Here is a 27,435-nt window from a genome sequence, read left to right on the forward strand (position 1 = left end):
GAGCAGTAGATTGGGTTGAGAAATGGAAGTGAACATTTTAAGTTTCTCAGTTCAGTGATATTAAATGATTTTCCATCAATAACTTAAAGTTATACTGAATAGTCACCTCAATGTAAAGGAAACTTTATTGAAAAGGGGAAAAGTATGGACCATAAGCTTGGCAACACAAAATGGATGGTAGAATGGACAGAAAGATTCGATTCGCTCATCTTAAAATGAACATCTAAGATCACTTTTTCGATCTGTTAATAATGGAATGACATTTTGAGCTAGGTTTCCCAGCCCATGGTAATTGCTTAAATCATTTTGATTGTAACTTTCCCCTGGAATGGCTCATATATGATTTCCAAAACCCTTGTAATGCAAATATGTTGGTGGTTTTGTTCTCTTTGCATGTGCTAAATGTGACAACTTGAACAAACGAACTAAATTTCTTCTTAGTCGAAAATAACATTATTTGATAAGAGGCGGTCTTTTGTATGGGTTCTGGTGGCGGAGATGGTGGTGGTGTTGGTGGTGTACTTCAATTCAATATGCCACATGTTTGCTTGAGCTCAGCTGCATTTTAACATTTACATGTCCTTTTGTTTGGTTACAATCACATGTGGTGGAAGACATTGCCATGCTGCCATAGTTAAGGAAGATAACAAAACTTATATTCACAAAGGCACACACACAAACACACACACACACATGTATTGACGCTTACATCCAAAGCAAAACCGAAAACGTGAAAAACATGCAAAGGACTACAAGAAATACTCGTTAAGACGGCTCTATGGTGTTGAAGAACAAGGCTCTTACCATGCCATTGAGAAATATTGAACTTCTTGCATGAGTTGAATTTGCTCTGTATGTGTGTGTGGGGGAATTCATTTTCGTTGTCAACAATCTAACAATTTTCTCCCTCCCCCTTAAAACACCATTGACAAGGAGGACCTATTTGAAGTTCCATTGAAGAGAGCCTTTGAAATAACGAATCAACGGAAATTGTATTACGGAACTTTGAACCATGGAAGACTTGAGGGAAGTAAAGAAATGTTGCTTTCATTTAAGATATGAATTGAATCTCAACATTTCACTTTTGTCGTTGTGACAACTAAGGTGTCGATTGCTGTGTTATACAGCTTGTAGCGACTAAACTATTTGTAGTTGCATTGAAGCATGTCTTTACTGTTTTGAAGGGCAGTTACCTAGACCAATACAATTCCATTGATACCAGTATAAGTGGGTGGTCTCAAGTAATTAATATTGCTCATACGCCCAGAGTTTTATTTCGAAGATATGAAAAATGAGGGAATGTCTTCTTTGTGTTGGGGGGACAGATTACATCAGTGATGGGCCCACTAATGGATGTGAATATTATATCCAAGTCCATGAGTTTATGTTTTTTCAGTAAGAAACCATTAAGGTGCAAGAGTTTGTAAGCCCATCGCTTCATTTCTTTAATTTTTCATCCACATTTTTTTCCCACTTGGTAATCACAAAGGCCCACACTGGTATCAGAGGAAACTAACTTTTCATAGTGGCTGCCCATTCGATTTAAAACTGACCAACGCCAATTTGCGGCTTCCATGGGCTCAAGAAGTCCAATCGGGACATCGGTTTATATGGGAGCTATATCATGTCCTTGACCGATTTCAACCGTAATGGCACAGTGTTGGGCGTCATAACCGAACACCATGTACAAATCGGAAAAAATTTGCGGCTTCCAGGGGCTCAGGAAGTCAAATCGGGAGATCGGTTTAAATGGGTCCTATATCAGGTTCCTGACCGATTTGAACCGTACTTGGCACAGTTGTTGGAAGTTATAACAGAACACCATAAGCAAAATTTCATCTAAATTTCACAAAAATTTTGGCTTCCATGTGCCAAAGAAGTCAAATCGGGAGTTCGGTTTATATGGGAGCTATTTCTAAATCTGAACCGATATGGCCCATTTGCAATCCGTAATGACCCAATATCAATATAAAGTATCTGCAAGATTTCTAGAGGTTAGCACTACGCGTTTGATCGTTATCATGATTTCGACAGACGAACGGAATCAAAATTTCGAGACCATCAAGAATATGTATACTTTATGAGGTCCTAAATCAATATATCATGGTGCCACAAATGGAATGACTAGATTAGTATACCCCCATTCTATGGTGGTGGGTATAAAAAATGGCAGAGTTTCCTTATGCCAATCACTAAATAAAACAAGTAAAAAGGCGTAAAGTTCGGCCGGGCCGAACTTTGGATACCCACCGCCTCGGGTATATATGTAAACCACCTTTCGTCAAAATCCGCTGCAAAATTCATACCTTATGTCCCATAGCAGAAATATGTGGAAAAAGAGCTAAGTTAAGCCCCTAACTTAGCTCTTTGTCCACAATTTCGGCAACATCGGACAATAAATTCGCTTTTTATGGCCCAAAAACCTAAAACCGAGAGATCGGTCTATATGGCAGCTATATCCAAATCTGGACCAATCTGTGCGATAATGCAGAAGTCAAGTCAAGGGGCTTAACTTAACTCACTGTCCCAAATTTCGGCGACATCGGACAATAAATGCGTGTTTTAAGTTTTTCAGCAAAATCGGATAATAAATGCAGCTTTTATGGGCCTATGACCCTAAATCGGAGGATGGGTCTATATGGCCGCTATATCCAAATCTGAACCGATCTGAGCCAAATTAAAGAAGGACGTTGAAGGGCCCAACACAACTCACTGTCCCAAATTATAGCAAAATCGGATAATAAATGTGGCTTTTATGGGCCTAAGACCCTAAATTTGAGGATCGGTCGATATGGCAGCTATATCCAAATCTGGACCAACCTGTGCGATAATGCAGAAGTATGTCAAGGGGCTTAACTTGACTCACTGTCCCAAATTTCGGCGACATCGGACAATAAATGAGCATTTTATGGGCCCAAAACCATAAATCAAGAAATCGGTCTATATGGCAGCTATATCCAAATATGCACCGATCTGGACCAAATAGCAGAAATATGTCGAAGGGCCTAACACAACTCACTGTCCTAAATTTCAGCAAAATCGGACAATAAGTGTGGCTTTTATGGGCCTAACATCATAAATCGGAGGATCGGTCTAGTGGCAGCTATATCCAAATTTGGACCGATCTGAGCCAAATTGACAAAGGATGTCAATGGGTCTTACACAATTCACTGTCTCAAATTTCAGCAAAATCGGATAATAAATGTGGCTTTTATGGGCCTAAGACCCTAAATCGGAGGATCAGTCTATATGGCAGCTATATTCAAACCTGGACCGATCTGACGGAGGATGTCAAAGGGCCTAACATAACTCACCGTCTCAAATTTCAGCAAAATCGGATAATAAATGTGGCTTTTATTGGCCTAAAACCCTAAAAAGGCGGATGGGTCTATATGGGGGCTATATCAAGATATAGTCCGATGTAGCTCATCTTCGAACAAAACCTGCTTATGGACAAAAAAGAATCTGTGCAAAGTTTCAGCTCAATATCTCTATTTTTGAAGACTGTAGCGTGATTTCAACAGACAGACGGACGGTCATGTATCGGTCGTCTTAGATTTTTACGCTGATAAAGAATATATACTTTATAGGGTCGGAAATGGAAATTTTGACGGAATAACAAAATGAATATACCCCCGTCCTTCGGTGGTGGGTATGAAAAGGATAAAAGAGACGATTTGCTCTGCTATTAGAGCGATATGGCACAGATGTTGGATATCATAACAAGTTACTTGGTGCCAAATTTCATTCAAATCGGAAAAAAATTGCGCCCTCTAGATGCTCAAGAAGTCAAGACCCCAGATCGGTTTATATGGCAGTTATATCAGGTTATGGACCGATTTGAACCATACTTGGCACAGTTGTTGAACATCGTAACAAAATACTTGGTGCAATATTTAATTTAATTTTAATAGGATAAGAATTGCGCCCTCTAGAGGCTCAAGAAGTCAAGATCCCAGATCGGTTTATATGACAGCTGAATCAGGTTATGGACCCATTTCAACCATACTTTGTATTTTGCAAAATTTTAAGCGGCTAGCTCTACTTCCTTGAAAGTTAGCGTGCTTTCGACAGACAGACGGATGGACAGACGGGCGGACATGCCTAATTCGACTTAAAATGTCACTACACTCAAGAATATATATACCTCATGGGGTCCCAGAAGAATATTTCGAGTATTTACAAACATAATGACTAAATGAATATACCCCCATCCTATGGTGGTGGGTATAACATTTCAACGCCACACTAAAATTTAAAATTTTATTAAATTCTCCATTTGAATCCATATGAATTCTCCCTACCATACATAATGCATCACTATGGCAATGATAAAATGTCGCATAGTCTAAAGCGCTTTCATGCTCACATGTATTATTTGAATTGTCATCGTATTTCGATGCCGAGATTGTTATCATTCACAATGTTGCTGCAAAATCTGACAAGCCATTCGTTCATGTGCCAAAAGGAAAATGCACACACACACACAAACACACTTTTATATACATATGCATATAGAAATTTGTTAGGCTTTATGCAAATGCTGTTATATACCCTGACAAGTCACAAAAAGGGTAAAAGGATGACAAAGAGAATATGGTTTGTATGTGCAGAGATGACAACAATGCCATCGTTGAGATGCCAACACTGACACCGCACAACAATGATGATGACAATATGAAGACAATGGCAATACCAAAACAAAAAAAAAAAATGCCGCTTTTAGGCGCAAAACATTGTAGTTGTGTGTGTGTGTGTGCACATTTCAACTATTTTTAATTCATTAGCGGAAATTGAAACAAGTTGAAACGCATTAAGTTCGGCTCTGCCAAACTTTGCATACCTACCACCTTAGATATATTCATTATTCTTTTTTATACACATCACCATAGAATGAGGATTAACTAATCTAGTCATTCCATTTGTAACACCTCGAAATATTCGTCTAAGACCCCATAAGGAATATATATATTTTTGATCGCCTCGACACTGTGAGTCGATCTAGCCTTGTCCGTCCGTCCGTCTGTCGAAATTACGACAAAAATTTTAAGCTTCTAGGAACCGAAAAAGGATGATCGAGAGAACCGATTATAGGGCAGCTATGTCCGGTTATATACCGATTTTGACCATACATTGCATAGTTTTTGAAAGTCATAACAGAACAATACATGCAAAAATTCAACCAAATCGGACAAAAAATTAAGGTTGTAAAGGTTCAATAAGTCAAATAGGGAGATCAGTTTATATGGGAGCTATATTAGGTTATTTTGCAAATTTTTGCCCATGAACATTCCACTAAGGGACAGGGGCAAACTTCTGCCATCTCAATGAGTACAGTCCGATTCAAGTTTAAGCTCAATGATAAGGGGCCTCCTTTTCATAGCCGAATCCGAACGGCGTGCCGCAGTGCGACACCTCTTCGGAGAGAAGTTTTACATGGCATAGTACCTCACAAATGTTGCCAGCATTAGGAGGGGAAAACCACCGCTGAAAATGTTTTCTGATGGTCTCGCCAGGATTCGAACCCAGGCGTTCAGCGTCATAGGCGGACATGCTAACCTCTGCGCTGTGGTGGCCGGTGTATATTAGGATATACACCGATTTAATCCGTACTTGGCACACTTGGTTGAGAGTCATAACAGAACACTTCATGCTGAAATTCATCCAAATTGGGCCCTTGCAGGGGTTCCAGAGATCAAATCAGGAGATCGGTTCATATGGGAGCTATATCCAAAACTGAACCGATATGGCCCATTTACAATCCCCAAAGATCTACAACAATAGTTAGTAACTGCTCAAAATATCAAGCGGCTAGCTTTACGCGTTCGACCGGTAGCGTGATTTTGACAGACGGACTCAGAACGTCGAACGGAGTCCCGCAGTGCGACACCTCTTCGGGGAAAATGACCAGACATGGCATTGTACCTCGCAAATGTCGCCAACATTAAGAGGGACTAAACACCGCTTTGTCCGATGTTCTAGCCAGGATTCGAACGCTTTCAGCGTCATAGGCTACAATGGCACGAATTCGTTATCCGCATTCAGGGCGAAGTGTCCCCACCCTAAAAAGTTATTAGAGAGTTAAAGAAGGCGCAGCGGAGCGGGCACGATTCGGCTAGTAAAGTATATATATATTCTGGATCGTATCGACTTTCGGATTGGATCTAGTCATGTCCGTCCGTCCGTCTGCCGAAATCACGACAGAGATCGAATGCGTTAAGGTAGCCGCTTGAAATTTTCCATGGACACTAAACATTGATGTTGGTCATTGGGGATTGCAAATGGGCCATATCGGTTCAGATTTAGATATAGCTCCCATATAAGCCAATCTCTCGATTTGACTTCTTGAGCAACTGGAAGCCGCAATATAAGCCTCGATTTTTGTCCGATTTGGCTGAAATTTTGCACATAGTGTTCTGCTATGACTCTCAACAACTGCCCTAAGTACGGTCCAAATCGGTCTATAACCAGATATAGCTGCCATATTTAAGCAGAATCAATTGTGGTGGGTTCCTGAGATTCGACCCGGCCGATCTTAGCATGCTTTTACTTGTCTCAATTTGCCCCATATCGGTGCTGTCATATAGGCCAATCTCTCGATTTAAGATCTTGGTCCCATAAAAGTCTCATTTTGTATCCAAATTCGCTGAAATTTGACACAGTGACTTCTGTTAGCCTTTTTATACATCCTTCGTCAATTTGGCTCAAATCGGTCCGGATTTGGATATAGCTGTCATATAGACCGATCCTCCGATTTAGGGTCTAAGGCCCATAAAAGCCACATTTATTATTCGATTTTACTGAAATTTGGAACAGTGAGTTGTGTAAGGGCATTCGACTTCCTTCGTTAATTTGAATCAGATCGGTTCAGATTTAGATATAGCTGTCATATAGAACGATCCTCCGATTTAGGGTCTTAGGCCCACAAAAGCCACATTTATTATCCGATTTTGATGAAATTTGGGACAGTGAGTGGTGTTAGACCCTTCGACATCCTCCGTCAATTCGACTCACATCGGTCCAGATTAAGATATAGCTGTCATATAGAACGATCCTCCGATTAAGGATTTTAGGCCCATAAAAGCCACATTTATTATCCAATTTTGCTGAAATTTGGGAAAGTGAGTTGTGTTAGGCCCTTCGACATCCTTCTTCAATTTGGCTCAGATCGGTCCAGATTTGGATATAGCTGCCATATAGACCAATCCTCCGATTTAGGGTCTAAGGCCCACAAAAGCCACATTTATTGTCCGATTTTGATGAAATTTGGGACAGTCAACTGTGCTAGGCCCGTCGACATCCTTCGTCAATTTGGCTCAAATCAGTCCAGATTTGGATATAGCTGCCATATAGACCGATCCTCCGATTTAGGGTCTAAGGCCCACAAAAGCCACATTTATTGTCCGATTTGGATGAAATTTGGGACAGTCAACTGTGCTAGGCCCATCGACATCCTCCGTCAATTCGACTCACATCGGTCCAGATTTAGATATAGCTGTCATATAGACCAATCCTCCGATTTAGGGTCGTAGGCCCATAAAAGCCACATATATTGTCCGATTTTGCTGAAATTTGGGACAGTGAGTTGTGTTAGGCCCTTCGACATCCTTCGTTAATTTGGCTCAACTCGGTCCAGATTTGGATATAGCTGCCATATAGACCGATCCTCCGATTTAGGGTCTAAGGCCCACAAAAGCCACATTTATTGTCCGATTTTGATGAAATTTGGGACAGTCAACTGTGCTAGGCCCATCGACATCCTCCGTCAATTCGACTCACATCGGTCCAGATTTAGATATAGCTGTCATATAGACGGATCCTCCGATTTAGGGTTTTAGGCCCACAAAGCCACATTTATTTATTTATTTATTATTATAGTCAATGGAATTCATATCCTTACAGACTAAGATTAAATTCAAAAAATATAAATATATTTACAAAAACTATGTTAGGGGAAAAGCGCAATATAAACTTGACCTAAATACTTCTTTAGATGTGCTAAAATCAATACTTGGCTTCGATTCTTTTTGAAAATTTAAATTAATTCGATTTAAATTTAAAAATGAGCGTGTTAGTGGTTCATTGCGGGCATAATTGCAACGATGAAATTTAATACTAAATAAATCAGTAAATCGTAAACTCCTTACTGGAACAGAAAACGGAACTAAAGCCAACAAATCGGGAGAATCGACACGATTATTAATCAAATCAAAAATAAATAAAGCAGACTGAAATTTTCTACGGCAATCCAAACTCTGTAGTCCCAGTAACAAACATCGCGACCGATATGGTGGATGCTCCAAAGGAAACAAAGGCCTAAGGGCAAATTTAGAAAAAAGTTTTTGAATTCGTTCAATACGACCGATATGCGAAATACAATAAGGATCCCAAATGATGGCGGCATACTCCAACTTTGATCTAACAAAAGTTGTATATAATATCTTGAAAGTGTTAGGATCAGAAAAATCAAAGCAATTTCTCTTAATAAAAGCAAGGACCTTATAAGCATCAGGTATTATATAGTCAATATGTGGAACAAAGGACAAGGAGAAATCAAAAATCACACCCAGGTCGCGAACTGAAGTTGATTTTTTAAGTACACAATTACCAATTTTAAATGAAGTTTGGATTGGATGACGCAATCTGTAAAAAGAGACGTGAGCACATTTCGATAAATTTATAAGAAGCTTGTTGCTAATACACCAACTCAGCAGATTGTCCAAGTCATTCTGTAAATCGAAGACATCAGACATAGACTCAATTTTATGAAATATTTTTAAATCATCAGCATAGAGCAGAAATCTAGATGTTGAAAAGCATGAGGAAATGCCATTTATGAATAAAATAAAAAGAAGTGGCCCCAAGATACTACCCTGAGGCACACCGGAAGTTTGAATATAAGGTGAAGATACAAAACTCTCCACCTTTACTGTACACACTCTGTTGTGAAGATATGAAGCGATCCAAGAAAGAAAATTGGAATGAAACCCTAATTCTTGTAATTTATCGAGCAATATAGAATGTGATACTTTATCGAAAGCTTTTGATAAATCTGTGTAAATGGCTTCAACTTGACAGCCACGTTCAAAGGCAGATAGGCAATATTCTGTAAAGAGAACCAAATTAGTTGAAGTTGATCTTCCTGAAAAAAATCCATGCTGATGGGGAGAAATAAATGATTTGCAAATAAAAAACAATTTTTTGTGAATAACATGCTCAAACACTTTTGAAACACACGACAATTTAGCAATTGGCCTGTAACAAGTTACATCGTCTTTTCTGCCACCTTTAAAAACTGGGGTAATTGATGCTACTTTCCATCTATTAATAAATATACCCTCCTTAATAGAGAGATTGAAAATGAAAGTTAAAATTGGAGCTACACAAATAGAACACTTTTTTAGAAAATAAGCACAAAGGCCATCGGCGTCGTGTTTAAAACTATTCTTAATATTAAAAATAGCGTCCAACACATCTTCATCCGAAACAGAAATATTTGCCAAATTAATAGCAGATACAGAATCAAGGACTGCCGCGCTACTTGTTACGGGAGAATCAAAATTAGATTTGAAAAAAGAAGCAAACATATTAACCACGTCCACACCAGATTTTGATGTACAGCCATTATATGTGAGAGTAGATGGGATATCAGATGTTTTCCTTTTAGAGTTAACATAAGACCAAAAGCTTTTAGGATTGGCTTTAATTTCATTCTCTTTATCCAGAATGTATTGCTTATAGAGGAATTTATTTAAAAAATTAAATTCACGTTGATAATGCTTGCATTGGACCAAATCTTCTGGATCACCATGCGCCAAAAAGCGCTTATGAAATTTATTTCGTAAATTTTTAAGTTTCTTAAGACCTGTCGTATACCAAGGCAGTTTATGTGGCTTATTTTTCTTAAACGGAACATTAGATTTAAGTATATCAGAGACTTTTTCTATAAAAAAATCATAACAAACTGATGATGTTTTATCATTAAATATTTTTATCCAATCAATGGAGCCAAGAATTGAATTCAACATATTAAAATCACAAACGTTATAATTTAGAGCCAGATTTTGAGACGGAGATGATTTTAGAAAGTTAAAATAACCTACTTCAACAACAATAGGCATATGATGTAGATTAGATGGGGAAATTGGAGCCAAACATTCATAAACATTAAATTTAAAATCATTTGGAACAAAAATAAGATCAAGAAATCGGTGAAGTTGATTAGAAAAATGATTAATTTGAACAAGATTTAAACTTAATAAAGTATCAATACAATTGACCTCGTAATCCTTGTTTACATTAGTGGGCGTTAAAAAATGATTGTCGTCAAATTTTGACCAACAAATGTTAGGTAAATTAAAATCACCCATAACACAAATATTAGCTTTCGACCCCATGCTTACTTCAATAGCAAAAATATTATCAATATGCTTCGAATAAATAGATGCACTACTACCTGGGGGTATGTAAGACAAACATAATACAACGCTAAGATTTAAACCATTTATGCATACAGCAATTTGGTCTAATAATCCGCTGTCATCATCCAAACCACATAAGTTTGACTTGTATTGAGATTTAACGGCCAAGAGCACACCACCTCCTCTAGAATATCCAGTACTTGAAACATTTCTATCTTTACGGTAAACAGCAAATAAATTTAGATCGAAGAACTCAGCATCACAAAAGTCATCGTTCAACCAGGTTTCAACAAGAGCAATAACATCATAGTTCAATTGATTGGAGAAATCAAAAACATCCTTGGACTTCGTACGCATACCAGACAGATTATGGTAGTAAATTTTTAAACCATGCACCTCATTAATCAATGGGGAAGCGATTCCACTGCCATTTTTTGAAAATTTATAAATGGACGAATTCTAATATCAGTAGGCCATAACTTTGGGTTGATGACGTCATCGTAATGATTAGATGTAACACCAAGCTTAAAGTTGACGCGTTTTAAACTATTGATGTCAACATCTTTTTTCACAAGCACATAGCACTCCATATTAGACTTTGCAATGTTAGCATTCTTTTGAATAAAGTCAGTGATATGCTCGCTCGTAACTGATGGCTTAAAAGATGAAATATGCACCCATTTCTTAGAAATAACAACATCCAATTCATTTGTTGTATTATTTTCACCATAAATGACCTTATCCTTTCTTTTTCTACGCCTCTGGACACGCACCCAATTAGAATTAGGTAGGACGTTGGCTTCAAACACAGCATCATCATTATCAACAGCATTAGCATCTACTGTGTTAAGCGATGATACAGATGACGCGTATGGCACAACATGTTGGCTGTTGTTTACGTTCAACGAATGTTCGACAGCAGCAGCGACAGGGGCATTTGTACTTTGAACCTTACCAACAACATCACGGCTCCTCACTGCTGCAGTATTAAGATTGGAGTTATGTTGATGCCGTTGTTTTTTTTCAGTTTGCTTGTTGTTCTCTATTATTTGCTTCAATTCGTGCACTTCTGCTCTCAGTGAAGAGTCGATTAAGAGCTTGAGTTCTCTTACTTCAGTTTTTAAAGATGAAATGCCAGCAATTAGATTAGAAGTGAGACGCAAACAATCATTGCAGTTGAAAACTAAGTTCGCGTTTTTAATAAAAAGTTCGGCAATATTTGCATCAATGTCCGCACAGAAAAAATGATATTTAGCTCTACAAACGTGGCAGGCTATCGATTTGGCACTTAAAGCCTTAAAGCACTTGGCGCAAAGTGTATTAGGAGGGAGATCCATTAAAACACGACTGAACTATTTAACTGTCAGTGAACAACAATGATTTTTCGTGAACAACAATGATTTTCCGATTTTTTTGAAATTCGGGACAGTGAATTGTGTTAGGCCCTTCGATGGTTGTCTTCAATTTGGCTCAGATCGGTCCAGATTTGGATATAGCTGCCATATAGACCGATCCTCCGATTTAGGGTCTAAGGCCCACAAAAGCCACATTTATTTTCCGATTTTGATGAAATTTGGGACAGTGAGTTGTGTTAGGCCGTTCGACATCCTTCGTCAATTTGGTCCAGATCGGTCCAGATTTGGATATAGCTGTCATATAGAACGATCCTCCGATTTAGGGTCTTAGGCCCACAAAAGCCACATTTATTATCCGATTTTGATGAAATTTGGGACAGTGAGTGGTGTTAGACCCTTCGACATCCTCCGTCAATTCGACTCACATCGGTCCAGATTAAGATATAGCTGTCATATAGAACGATCCTCCGATTTAGGATTTTAGGCCCATAAAAGCCACATTTATTATCCGATTTTGCTGAAATTTGGGAAAGTAAGTTGTGTTAGGCCCTTCGACATCCTTCTTCAATTTGGCTCAGATCGGTCCAGATTTGGATATAGCTGCCATATAGACCGATCCTCCGATTTAGGGTCTAAGGCCCTGCTGAAATTTGGAACAGTGAGTTGTGTAGGCCATTCGACTTGCTTCGTTAATTTGAACCAGATCGGTTCAGATTTGGATATAGCTGCCATATAGACCAATCCTCCGATTTAGGGTCTAAGGCCCCCAAACCCACATTTATTGTCCGATTTTGATGAAATTTGGGACAGTCAACTGTGCTAGGCCCATCGACATCCTCCGTCAATTCGACTCACATCGGTCCAGATTTAGATATAGCTGTCATATAGACGGATCCTCCGATTTAGGGTTTTAGGCCCACAAAAGCCACATTTATTATCCGATTTTGCTGAAATTTGGGAAAGTGAGTTGTGTTAGGCCCTTCGACATCCTTCTTCAATTTGGCTCAGATCGGTCCAGATTTGGATATAGCTGCCATATAGACCGATCCTCCGATTTAGGGTCTAAGGCCCTGCTGAAATTTGGAACAGTGAGTTGTGTTAGGGCATTCAACTTCCTTCGTTAATTTGAATCAGATCGGTTCAGATTTGGATATAGCTGCCATATAGACCGATCCTCCGATTTAGGGTCTTAGGCCCATAAAAGCCACATTTATTATCCGATTTTGCTGAAATTTGGAACAGTGAGTTGTGTTAGGGCATTCAACTTCCTTCGTTAATTTGAATCAGATCGGTTCAGATTTGGATATAGCTGCCATATAGACCGATCCTCCGATTTAGGGTCTTAGGCCCATAAAAGCCACATTTATTTTCCGATTTTGATGAAATTTGGGACAGTGAGTTGTGTTGCGCCCTTCAATGTTTGTCTTCAATTTGGCTCAGATCGGTCCAGATTTTGATATAGCTGCCATATAGACCGATTTCTTGATTTATGGTTTTGGGCCCATAAAATGCTCATTTATTGTCCGATGTCGCCGAAATTCGGGACAGTGAGTTAAGTTAAGCCCCTTGACATATCTCTGCAATATCGCACAGATCGGTCCAGATTTGGATATAGCTGTCATATAGACCGATCTCTCGATTTAAGGTTTTGGGCCCATAAAAGAGGCATTTATTGTCCGATTTCGCCAAAATTTTAGACAGTGCTTTGCAACTCGACATTTTTATGCAACTTGGCCCAAATCGATCCTGATTTGGATATAGCTGTCATGTAGACTGATATCTCGATTTAAAGTCATAGCCCCCTAAAATGTGCATTTCTAATCCGATTTCACTGAAATTTGACACAGTGACTTATGTTAGGATTTTCGACATTCGTGTCGTATATGATTCAAATCGGTTTAATTTTAGATACAGCTACTTATTAGTATTTGGTCCAAATTGGATCATATTTTGATATAACTGCTATGGGACATAAAGTATGAAATTTTCACCGAATTTTGATGAAAGGTGGTTTACATGTGGGTATCCAAAGTTCTTTCCTGCCAAAGTTAATGCCTTTTTACCTATTTAGACAACATTCTAAGTTTAGCACGTATTATAACACGAAGCTAATCTATATGCCATTACCCAGGGCTTACCTTCATTCATATTAAGGTTACAAATTAACGTCCTTTTACTTGGTTACAAGCTCTTCACCTCCTTCAGCTTAGTCATACTATTTTCACTAAAACATTCGGTTTCATTTCCCACTTAACTATTTAAACCAATTTCTACTTACACATCACTTTCAGCTCCACCACGTTACTATCGCCATCACCTTCCACATTAGATGCTGTGCAGGTGTAATTGCCCGCCTGGTGGCGGGTTACACCCTGCAGGGCCAAATCACCGCTGCTCACTATAACACCAGCACGTTGATTATGTTGTATTATTTGATTCTGAAAGAAAAAAAAAAAACACACACACATACAAATACAAAGAACACATCACAAAATGAAAGTCAAACATGGCAGCGAGTTAAACAACGCAAAGAAAAATACAAATTAGCTAAAATTGCAAATACACATGTCCTTTAGGCTCCTACTCACTTCGTCGTCGTCTTCTTCTTCTTCTTCTTTGTCAAATGAGGAAAGACGACAATTTTCTTTTGAATTGTGTTGTCATGAAAGGAGTGGCGAAAGGTGGGGGGGGGAGGGGTGTACAATAACAACAGCTAACAAACAGCGTGTGCTGTCTGCTTAACAACGCTAATGAAAGAATGTCGCAAGAAAGTCCTTCGACGTGTTTGTTTGATCGTTTGTCTTTGTCAAACAGTCAAATAAGAGACACGCACACAGACACACACACACACACACACAAATGAGGCAAGAGTTGTTTGCGAGACTGTTTTCGTTTTTTCGTCAGCACATTTCGTGAGCTGCTTTCTAGCCGTTACACACCATGGAATTCCATGGTCTTCGTTTTGCCTCAAGGATATGCGAAAAATCGTTATGTTGTTCATTTAACCCTCTAACAGAGACGTGAGTGAATCCTTGCTGATAATTGTTTAATGCAAAAAGTTGATTACACAGCAAACGTCTTCGTCTTCGTTGAGGAATTTTGAAAGAGTTATAATTTCACTGCCTGGGTAAAATGTTAAAAAAAATATCTGTGCAAAGTTTCAGATCAATAGCTTGACTTTCAATAGGCAGACTGAGGGACATGGCAAGATCGTCTTAGAATTTTTAGAAGATCAAAAATTTTGAATCAAAGTTGCGCCTTCTTTAACTCTCTAATATACTTTTAGGTTGAGGACACTTCGCCCTGAATGCGGATATCGAATGCGTGCCATTGCAGCCTATGACGTTGAACGCGTTCGAATCCTGGCGAGAGAGCATCGGACAAAGCTGTGTTTATTCCCTCTGAATGTTGGCGACATTTGCGAGGTACAATGCCATGCATGGTCATTTTAGAATTTTTACCCAAAGACAAGTACGGCCCAAAACTGTTTATAACCTATATTTGCTACCAGACAACCGAGGTAATCTGCATAAGAAAACATGGTAGAAAATACTTGGCCAAAGCGAACCATGGAAGAAGGAATTTGAGATCTTACTAAAGGGTGACCACCGTACTGTAGAGGTTAGCATGTCCGCCTGTGAAAAAATTTTCAGCGGTGGTTTTCCCCTCCACAAATGCTGGCAACATTTGTGAGGTACTATGCTGCGGGACGCCTTTTTAACTCGGTTTTAAAAAAGGACCCTTATCATTGAGTTTGAATCGGAAAGCACTCATTGATGTGTGAGATTTTACCCCTGCTCGGTTCCTGGTGGTAATGTTCTTCCTTACGATAATGTTCTCATTAGGGGAGGGATAGCACCTCAGACATTTCGACTCAAATATGAATATCAAATTCTTGCTGCAGTTCCATATCCCTTTAATCTGAGCCCCATATTGCCATGGCCGGTAAATATGATCCGTTTGGAGGGTGTTTTGGAGCTGGGGCGACCACCGGCACTTTGCACTGAAAATAGATATCGGATTCGTCCTTTAATCCCAAGCGAAATGAAGTTCGGTTTAGGGCGTGCCCGAGGGCTACAAAATTGGATATCAAATTCGTTTTCTACTCTAAAATACCTTTCATTTGAGTCCCATATTGTCATAATGGGTCAAATAATCCATTTGACATATATTTAGGAGGAAAAGCGCCACCTAGATTTGAACGCAAATTTTAATGTCATATTCGTAATCTACTCCCTAAGACCTATTATTTGAGTCCCATATTGTCATGGTCGTCAAATAAACATATTTTAAGGGGTTTTGGGGCTGGGGCGGCCCCCAAGTACCCACTTTTTGTGGGTATTTGAGGGTGGGCTACCTCCCATTACTTGGACCTAATGTTTTATGCCATATTTGTAATCTACTGCCTAATACTTTTAATTTAAGACCCATTTTGACCTGAACTTCGAATAAATCTCTTTAGAGGAGTTTTTGGGTTGGAAAGGGGGGGCGCGCTAGGTACCTGAATCCTAATGCTAATACCATATTCGTCTTCTACTCTCCAATACCTTTTATGTGATACCTATATTGTCCCAATCGGTCCACTTTTGATTTTGGGTTGCGTTTTTGGCATAAGGGGGAGGGTCCGTCCCCCCTTCTATACCGAAAAATTATACAGCCTATGTTTCCTTCCAGACCAACCTACACAACATGCGAAAATTTCGAGAAAATCAATATTGCGTTTTTCAGTTTATACGGAACAAACAAACCGAGTCCCATGTACCGGAGATTGGCTAATGTGCCAATTTTGGGCGTTTTTGGTGGGGCTGAGATGACCCCCTATACTTCGACATTACTTTGTATGCCAGATTCGTTATCTTCTCCCACATACTTTTCATTTGATACCCATATTGTCCTTATCTGTCCACTTTTGATTTTGGGTGGTATTTTTGGGGTAACGGTGGAGGGTCCGCCCCCTTCCGTTATCAATAAATTATAAAGCCTATTCCTCTTTTCTGACCATATTCGTAATCTACTCCCGAATACCTTTCATTTCAGTCCCATATTGTCATGATTGTCAAATAAACCTATTTTAAGGGGTTTTGGGGCAAACAAACCGACAAACAAGACTAGCTGGACAGGGCCCGCTCCGCTGCGCCTTCTTTCAATCTCTTATTTTATCAGAGCCCTATACTGACACTGGCAGGAAATAAGTACTGTTTTGAGGTGTTGGTACGGCATTTCAGATATTTCGCCACAATGTGGATATCATTTTCGTGTAAATGCCAATTTTGCCCATGAACATTCCACTAAGGAACAGGGGCAAACTTCTCACATATCAATGAGTGCAGTCCGATTTAAGTTTTTCTAAGCTCAATGATAAGGGACCTCCTTTTTATGGCCGAATCCGAACGGCGTGCCGCAGTGCGACACCCGTTTGGAGAGAAGTTTTACATGACATAGTACCTCACAAATGTTGCTAGCATTTGGAGGGGAAAACCACCGATGACAATTTTTCCGATGGTCTCGCCAGGATTCGAACCCAGGCGTTCAGCGTCATAGGCGGACATGCTAAACTCTGCGCTACTGTGGCCTTCTTTTCGTCTTCTACTCCCAAATACCTTTCATTTGAGCCTTATATTGCGGTAAACATATCCACCCGGGTCGGTTTTGGGATGGGGCGTCCCCCCAGATTAATTGACCCCAAAATTGTTTATCATGGGGAGACCCTGCAGACACCAAGATGGGGAGGCCCCTCAGACACCATGGGTAAATTTTTTTGTCAGATTTTTACTCCACTTTTAAATACCTTTCATTTGACACCCATATTGCCCAAGGCGGTAATAGAGTCCTGTGGGTTTTTTTTTTTTGGGGTGGGGGACCTCCACCGAACGCTTTGGGCGAAATTTGTATAACAAGTTCGTACTCTATTCTTAAATACCTTTCATTTGACACCCATATTACCCCAATCGGTAAACATGTCCTCCCGGGTCGGTTTTGGGATGGGGCGTCCCCCCAGATTATTTGACCCCAAAATTTTTTACCATCTGGACGCCTCTCAAACACCAAGATGGGGAGGCCCCCCAGACACCTAGGGTAAATTTTTATGTCAGATTTGTACTCTACTTTTAAATATCTTTCATTTGATACCCATATTGCCCAAAGCGTTGGTAGACTCCTGCTGGCGGTTTTTTTGGGGTGGGGGACCCACCCCGAACACTTTGGGCGAAATTTGTATATCAAGTTCGTACCCTCTTCTTAAATACCTTTCATTTGATACCCATATTATCCCAATCGGTAAATATGTGCGCCCGGGTCGGATTTGGGATGGGGCGTCCCCCCAGATTATTTGACCCCAAAATTTTTTACCATTTGGACGCCCCTCAGACACCAAAATGGGGAGGCCCCCCAGACACCAAGGGATACATTTTTATGTCAGATTTGTAATCTTCTTTTAAATACCTTTCATTTGATACTCATATTGCCCAAAGCGTTGGTAGAGTCTTTTAGGGGATTTTTTGGGGTGGGGGACCCCCGTTTTTGGGGGAATTTTTTGGGGTGGGGACCCCCCCGAACACTTAAGGGGAAATTTGTATATCAACTTCGTACTCTATTCTTAAATACCTTTCATTTGATACCCATATTGCCCAAAGCGGTAATAGAGTCCTGTGGGGTTTTTTTTTGGGTGGGGGATCCCCCCGAACACTTTGGACAAAATTTGTATATCAAGTACTCTATTCTTAAATACCTTTCATTTGATACCCATATTATCCCAATCGGTAAATATGTCCGCCCGGGTCAGTTTTGGGATGGGGCGTCCCCCCAGATTATTTCAAGCCAAAATTTTTTACCAATTTCGTGTTTTGGGATACCATAAGGTGGCATATAAATTTTCGCATAAATCGGTGCACCCATCTTCGAGATCTGGCGTTTTTGAAAAATGGGGTATGGGGGATGGTCCGCCCCCCCTTCGAAGATCAAAAAAATTAGTACCCTATTTTCACCGGGGGCCCAAACTCTACCATGAAAATTTCATGAAAATAGGTTCAGCCGTTTTTGAGTCTATACAGAACAGACAGACAAATAAACAGAAAGTGGTATTGCAAATGGAGTGACCAAATTATTATGCCCTCGTTTTTGATGAGGGGATACCCCCGTGTCTGATGTTATCCTCTGGTTCACTCTCATCAACCATTTCTCTCTTTCAATTTGGTCATTAAATAACCCAAAATAATGCTTGCGTTATCCTGCTACCCTTTGTTGCCTGGTTGTTATTTCTTTCGTTTCATAGAAATTTTCTTTAATTAGAGGATAAACTCTTGTTGGCAATGTCTGATAGTTGTCAATTATGGTTGTCATTACAGATATTGTTGTTGTCAACATGAACGTCAATGTAGTCGTTAATAGTTTGGCATGATGATGACGACATTGATGATAATGATGATGATATCAGTATGAAGTTTGTTTGATTGTAAGGATTTGTGGTTTTGCCATTTTGCCATTCTTTGTGACACAGAACTTCCGGTTGTGCTCTCATACACCTCTTTTTGCACTGCATATCGAGTTGGTTATATATTGGTTAAATCTAGAGGTCTGTGTATATATGAGTGTGTGTGTGTGTGTATGTATGTGTGTGTTGGTTTGTTTGGGTGCTCTGTCTGTGGTTATTATGCTCGTCATGTTTGCTACTTTTCAATGTTTTATCATCAGCATTATTGTCATTAGTGTCTGTTGTCATTTTGATGTTGCGGCTATATTTATTTTGTGCTCTTCCGTTTTGTCTCAGTCTCTCTGTCTGTCCTTCTCCTACTCGGTGTTTTTGTCACAATCACTGGCATGTCATCACGTTTTTCATTACGAGTTTTATTCTGTCAAACTTTTCTTATTTGCCATTTGTTGTGTAAATCGTTGCCTGATTATGATGACAGTTGAAGTTGATGATGATGATGATGATGATGATGATGGTAGTGGTGGTCATGATGATGATGATGTTGATGTTCAGCTTGTCTTTTTATTTGCCTCAATTGAAAACTGTCATTGGACAATGAATTAAAAGCGGTTAATTATAATTTTGGCATTTTAATTTGAGAAAGAAAAGCTCAATTGGTATAAGGATATAAAGCCGCTCATTCATATTCACAACATCAGCATTATCATAGTTATTCTTCTAGGATTGTCTTGAATGGTTTAATGACATTTTAAATGAAATCAACATATCATTTAATGCAAGCATTAAAAAAGTTGGTATGATATGGGAATTATTGTATTTTAACAACCTTCACCGTGGGATAGGAGAATTATTCATTGAATCGGTTTTTATACCCACCACCATAGGATGGAGGTATACCAATCTAGTCATTCCGTTTGTAACACCTCGAAATATTGATCTGCGACCCCATAGAGTATATATATTCTGGATCGTCTTGACATTCTGAGTCTAACCAGCCATTTCCGTTCGTCCGTCCGTCCGTTCGTCCATCTGTGGAAATCACGATAGCGGTGGAACGCGTAGAGATAACCGCTTGAAATTTTGCACAGATACTTACTATTGATGTAGGTCGTTGGGGATTACAAATGATATCGGTTCAGATTTCGATATAGCTCCCATATAAATCGATCTCCTGATTTGACTGCTTGAGCCCTAGAAGCCTCAATTCTCATCCAATTTTGCTGAAACTCGAAATAAAGACTTGTAGTAGAGACCCATATAAACTAACCCCAGAATTTAAATTCTTAGAAGCCTCACTTTACTACGATTTTGCTGAAATTTGGAACAAAGACTTTGGTTATGACTTCCAACATTCATGCTCAGTATGATCCGAATCGGTCTATAAACAGGTAAAGCACCGTATTTGACTTCTTGAGCCCTTACAACCCTCAGTTTTCATCCGATTTGGCTCAATTTGGCTCAAGAGTTGTATTATGACTTACAACATACATGCCAAGTATGATCCAAATTGGTCTATAAATAGGTATAGCCCCCATTTAAACCGAATCCTAAATTTTCACCTGATTTTGCTAAAAATTTGGCCAAAACACCTATCTTATTACAACATCACTGCCAAGTTTTGTCCGAATCGGACAATATGGTGATATAGGCCCCTAAGTACCGATAACCCGATATGACTTCTTGAGACCAAAATAATTCAAATTCAAACTCAGTTAAAAATGGTAAATTTTTAGCTGAATCCATGGTGGAGGATTCAAACTCAAATAATAAGGGTAAATTTTTAGCTGAATCCTTGGTAATGGGTACCCAAGATTCGGCCCGGCCGAACTTTACACGCTATTACTTGTTTACTAACACATTGCTATTTTCGACATATAAGGTTGCCAGAGACTCTTTAGATCAATTCCAAAAGATAGTCTGTATGGACCAGAGCAAACCAGAGAACCTTATAGTCCAGTATAAGGTTCTATATGGAAAACTCTGGGTGCCATACAAGTAGCATTTCCTGACACTTAGGGTAACTTCAACAATCATAAATCAACTCCAACGATTAAGTATTGGGTTGCCCAAAAAGTAATTGCGGATTTTTCATATAGTCGGCGTTGACAAATTTTTTCACAGCTTGTGACTCTGTAATTGCATTCTTTATTCTGTCAATTATCAGCTGTTACTTTTAGCTTGCTTTAGAAAAAAAGTGTAAAAAAGTATATTCGATTAAAGTTCATTCTAAGTTTTATAAAAAATGCATTTACTTTCTTTTAAAAAATCCGCAATTACTTTTTGGGCAACCCAATAGATTGTTAACTCTAGGCATCAGAACTTCTTGGAACTTCTGAGGTATACACCACGGTGGCACCTTTTTACTTCCAAGTAGACGGGATGAAAAAATGTTCCATATACCGGAAACGAAAAATATTTGGATTTTTTTGGTGTCTATGAAATTTAACTCCCATTCCAACATTTGGTAAAGGGTCAAAAAGGAAGCTTATTGCCCTATGCATCTGCAAAAGGTCCATTGGCAAACGTTGGTCCTTTAAATAGCCTATCATACATTGTTAATATACTACAATTTTCAGACACATAATGCTATATGGTGTGGTGGTATGGTGGACAGCAGTTTAAAAGACCATATCCTGTACAACACTGAGCCGAATTCAGAGGAAGCCAGCTGCGAAATCGTTGGGCAACATATTTCTGTATTCAGAAACCACCCTCAAATGTCGTAGATATCTCAAGGAGAGGGAAGAACAGATAAAATTCACCTGTTCTGATTGCCGAGCTCCACTAATTTGTAGAGCAGATGATCTTCCGATCTTCCATACATTCCAAAGTAACTGGAGTCTGTGGATATAACTCTTCGAGATACGGCCCAAAGGGCAATGAATGACTGATGGACACATAATGGGGACTGTGGTCCAATCCAGATGTAAAGAGGTCATCGACTTTACTATCGCAGCCATTGTATTCTTTCAGATGGGTCTAATTGGAAACCGTACTAATTTCTTCATAAGCTGCTAGGACGAGGAAACCATCTGCTATTTTTGTGTCCCGCATTGACAAGTTCAATAAATAAACCTAAAATCCATTTTACGACAATCTTGACCACTGTGCTCGCGTTATTATACCCACCACCGAAGTATGAGGGTATATTCATTTTATCATTTCGTTTGCAACACATCGAAGTATCAATTTCCGACCCTATTAAGTATATATATTCTTGATCAGCGTAAAAATCTAAGACGATCTAGAGGTGTCCGACCGTCTGTCCGCCTGTCTGTTGAAATCACGCTACAGTCTTTAAAAATAGAGATATTTAGCTGAAACTTTGCACAGATTCTTTTTTTTTTGTCCATAAGCAGGTTAAGTTCGAAGATGGGCTATATCGGACTGTATCTTGATTTGGCCCCCATATAGACCGATTCGACGATTTAGGGTCTTAGGCCCATAAAAGCCATACTTATTATCCGATTTTGCTGAAATTTGGGGCAGTGAGTTGTGTTAGGCCCTTCGATATCCTTCGTCAATTTGGCTCAGATTGGTCCAGATTTGGATATAACTGCCATATAGACCGATCCTCCGATTTAGGGTCTAAGGGCCATAAAAGCCACATTTATTACCCGATTTCGCTGAAATTTATGACAGTGAGTTGTGTTAGGCCATTCGACTTCCTTCGTTAATTTGGCCCAGATAGGTTCAAAATTGGATATAGCTGCCATATAGACCGATCCTCCGATTTAGGGTTTTAGGCCCATAAAATACATATTAATTATCCGATTTTGATGAAATTTGGAACAGTGTATTTTGTTAAACCCTTTAACATCTTTTTTCAATTTGGCTCAGATTGGTCCAGATTTGGATATAACTGCCATATAGACCGATCCTCCGATTTAGGGTCTAAGGCCCATAAAAGACACATTAATTATCCGATTTTGATGAAATTTGGAATAGTGAATTTTGTTAAACCCTTTAACACCTTTCTTCACTTTGGCCCAGATCGGTCCAGATTTGGATATAGCTGCCATATAGACCGATATCTCCGTTTTAGGTTTTGGGGCCATAAAAGACGCATTTATTGTCCGATGTCGCTGAAATGTGGGACAGTGAGTTTAGTTAGGCTCTTCGACGTCCTTCTTCAATTTGGTCCAGATCGGTTCAAATTTGGATATAGCTGCCATATAGACCGATTTCTTGATTTATGGTTTTGGGCCCATAAAATGCTCATTTATTGCCCGATGTCCCCGAAATTTGGAACAATGAGTTAAGTTAAGCCCCTTGGCATACTTCTGCAATATCGCACATATCGGTCTAGATTTGGATATAGCTGCCATATAGACCGATATCTAGGTTTTAGGTTTTGGGGCCATAAAAGACGCATTTATTGTCCGATGTCGCTGAAATTTGAGACAGTGGGTTTAGTTAGGCTCTTCGACGTCCTTCTTCAATTTGGCCCAGATCGGCCCAGATTTGAATATAGGTGCCATATAGACCGATCTCTCGATTTAAGGTTTAGGGCCCATAAAGGGGGCATTTATTGCCCGATTTCGTCGAAATTTGGGGCAGTGAGTTAAGTTAAACCCCTAGATACACTTCTGCAATTTGGCACAGATCGGTTCAGATTTGGATTTAGCTTCCATATAGACCGATCTGCCGATTTAGGGTCTTAGGCCCATAAAAGCCACATTTATTATACGACTTCGCCGAAATTTTGAACAGTGAATTTTTTCAGATCGGTTCAGACTTGGATATAGCTGCCATATAGACCGATCCTCCGATTTATGGTGTTAGGCCCATAAAAGCCACATTTACTATCCGATTTTGCTGCAATTTGTCTCAGTGAGTTGTGTTAGGCCTTTCGACTTCCTTCGTTAATTTGGCCCAGATCGGTCCAGATTTGAATATAGCTGCCATATAGACTGATCTCTCGATTTGTGTTAGGCTCTCTCTTGGCCCAAATCGGTTAAGATTTGGATATATATGTGCCATGTAGATCATTATCCCGATTTAAAGTCTTGGCCCCATAAAAGGCGCATTTAAAATCCGATTTCACTAAAATTGAACACAGTGACTTATGTTATGCTTTTCGACATCCATGTCGTATATAGTTCAGATCGGTTTATTTTTAGATATAGCTAGTGTACTTATTAGCATTTGGTCCAAATCGGAACATATTTTGATATAACTGCTATTTTTCACCGAATTTTGATGAAAGATGGTTTGCATATATATCTGAGGTGGTGGGTATCCAAAGTTTGGCCCGGCCGAACCTAATGCCTTCTTACTTGTTTTTTTTCTATCCACTTGTGTCTTACTCGCAGTCTGCTAATATTTGCATAAAAAATATTCATGGTAACCGTACATATGTTTGGTCAAACCCTGCATACATTTTCGATTGCCATATAATCTTTTGCGAATCTTCTAGGTGAAGATTATGATGGCGAACGAACTCGTTTGAATTCGTAAACGATTCCCCCATGAGGAGTTGTGTCTTCAAGCCGAATCTTCTGAAGAATACTCTGCGAATCTTGCATCTTTCTAATGAGTACTTCAGAAAAGTCTTGGAGGATCTTCAAATCGCGAAAGAATCGTCTGGACGAGTAACAAATGTGTGTTTTGAATGATTTGTAAAATGCTCTTCCACAAGAGTTAAACATTACTCGCCTAGACGAGTAACTAATAACTGATTTGAAATATACATATTAAATTGTTAACCGAAAAGGTTGTCTTATTCGTCATACTAAGTACCAATCGTCATATAAACCATGAGGGAGTTCTGTTTGGTATTGTGGAAGTTGTCTACTTAAAAACAAAAAACGTCGAATAACATATTGGGTTGCCCAAAAAGTAATTGTGGATTTTTCTGTAATTGCATTCTTTCTTCTGTCAGTTATCAGCTGTTACTTTTAGCTTGCTTTAGAAAAAAACTGTAAAACAAGTATATTTGATTAAAGTTCATTCTAAGTTTTATTAAAAATGCATTTACTTTCTTTTAAAAAATCCGCAATTACTTTTTGGGCAACCCAATAATTCAATACAAATCCTACACGCTCCAGGTATTAAATTACATACATAGCCGTATAAGGAGCATGCAAAGAAATGTGAGGAGGGCATTTACTTTTTTGATACAATTGCTTACATTGAATGCTGATATTTTATCTTTATTTATACTGAGAAAAATTTAATAGAATTCTCACTTGGTTCATTTGGCAAATGCTACTTCATATAACACCTTTCTTAGGCTGATCATGAGTCCGTGAGCAGTGCGAATAGTACGACGTATGGCATAGTCTGCAGTTAGAAAGCCTCGAAGCGCTAAGGATTTCGTCACAGAATAAGGCAATTCATTCACATCCCAACGCTGGTTCGATGGCTTCGAATCGGACTATAGCTTGATATAGCTCCAATAGCATAACAGTTCTTATTCAATATTCTTTGTTTGTCAAAAAAAGAGATAACGCACATAGAACGCATAGGAGGGTATATAAGATTCGGCCCAGCCCAACTTAGCATGCTCTTACTTGTTAAAGAATCACTTGTTTTCTTTCCCCTATCTGATATCAAAATCCAACGAAGTTAAAGATAAAAAAAACTCATCATCAACCTCACCTTGCTTAAGTTAAAGGTCACATAGTTCGATTGCCGCTATTTATAAAATCCTCTTAACACCATAGCAACTTACTGAACAATGACCACTTGACTGTAATTATTTTCCATAGCAATTGTAACTTATCGTAGTTCAACTTCAAGCCTTGATAGATGCTATTGAAACGCCCCCCTGAGTTTGTTTGCTGTAATCATAGAGGCAATTTATTTTGCCTTTAATTCAAGTACATTAAGACGAGACATCTTTAATTTCATTACTCTGGTCTTTTGTCTATATGGTCGGTTAGAGTGTGAGTGATAATAGTACTGCCTTGTCAATTGTGATTATTTTTGTTTACTCTTTTGTTTACATTTAATTTGCTTAATTTGTTATGTCCTTTTTATTGCCAACACTTTGTGTAAGACTGAGCTAGTGTGTGTGTGTGACCACAGAAAAAAAAACTACATTCTATAGAATGTTAGTAAGTTTGGCTAACTGACTGTATGGAGAATGTATGTGAAAAACTTCTGCTACTAATTAATATTGTTGCAATTTGTTTTTCGGTTTTTGTCTGTGTTGTGTGTGTGTAGTTCTAAATATACTGGTTAAAGGACACTCACCACACTGTGTGTGTGTGAGTGTGTGTGCCATATGCCATGCCAAGGCTTTGTGTTTGTATATGGACTAGTGTGTGTTGCATTGTCATCAGTTTTTTTTTTTGGTTTTGTTTCTCTTTCTCTGTATTTTTGGGGTCATAAACTAAATGACCAACAACATTTTCTGGTTAATTTTTGGGAAAAAGGTCACAAACCCAAGGGTTGCTTCTCAAAGCCAATCTCAACATTTATAGACTTGTTGGTTTCTCTCTCTGGCTCTCTAGCCTATAACACTTGGCTGTTACTTACTTCCCTTTCAATTTGTCCTTGATGTGTGTGCTGTGTGTTTCCATACTCATACATACATGTGTGTGTGTGTGTGTGTGTGTGTGTGTGTGCGAATGATACAAATTATTTGTTATTAATTTCTGGCCTGTAAGTAATTAAATGCCATTACTTTTATTTGTGGCTTTGTCCTAATTGAAAGGAAACACATGACTTCACAATACACAAACCCCAAAAGAATTCCAAATGATTGAGAATTAAATGTAAATCTTACGACCACAACCATTCAACGAACTCAATTAGTAGACAATAAATTTTGTTTTGGCTTTTGGGTGATGAAGTGTAACCTTGTATGCATATAGTATTGGGGGGGAGGGGGAGTGAGTAAGACCCCCCCCCAATAAGGTGATGTGGCCCAAGTGATAGCTGTCCACAAAAGAATTTCTAGTATTTCCACATCCAGCTGGTCAAAAATTTGATAAAACTGATATCCCCTCCTTTAACTCATTATCGCTCTCTTAAGCCAATTGAAAGGCAACAAAACAAAAATCTCCTTGAATTTGATTAAGCACGAATGCACTGACATCTCAAGACTTTAATTAACGGCATGCTTTAACAAAACACTTAATGCAATTAAAACAATTAATTAGCCGATTTAATTAAACGAATGAAATAAATACAAACTAATTGCATTGCCCTTGAGTGCCAAAATGCAAGATAAGAAAATGCCATGGAATTGGGTACGACAAACAATGGCAAAGGGCAAGTT

The 27,435-nt window shown here is 38.9% G+C and overlaps 1 protein-coding gene across 1 annotated transcript in view; it reads right to left on the minus strand.

Annotated features, from left to right (window-relative positions):
• LOC106093703 (hemicentin-1) overlaps positions 1-27,435 on the minus strand; it is a gene marked incomplete in the record, with an annotated part of 778,578 nt that overhangs the window by 107,301 nt on the left and 643,842 nt on the right. Inside the window, 1 exon segment of the mRNA XM_059361772.1 lies at positions 14,055-14,214. Within this exon segment, the coding sequence (XP_059217755.1) occupies positions 14,055-14,214 (160 nt within the window).

This window comes from Stomoxys calcitrans, chromosome 2 (assembly GCF_963082655.1).
Source record: "Stomoxys calcitrans chromosome 2, idStoCalc2.1, whole genome shotgun sequence".
Lineage (NCBI taxonomy): Eukaryota > Metazoa > Arthropoda > Insecta > Diptera > Muscidae > Stomoxys > Stomoxys calcitrans.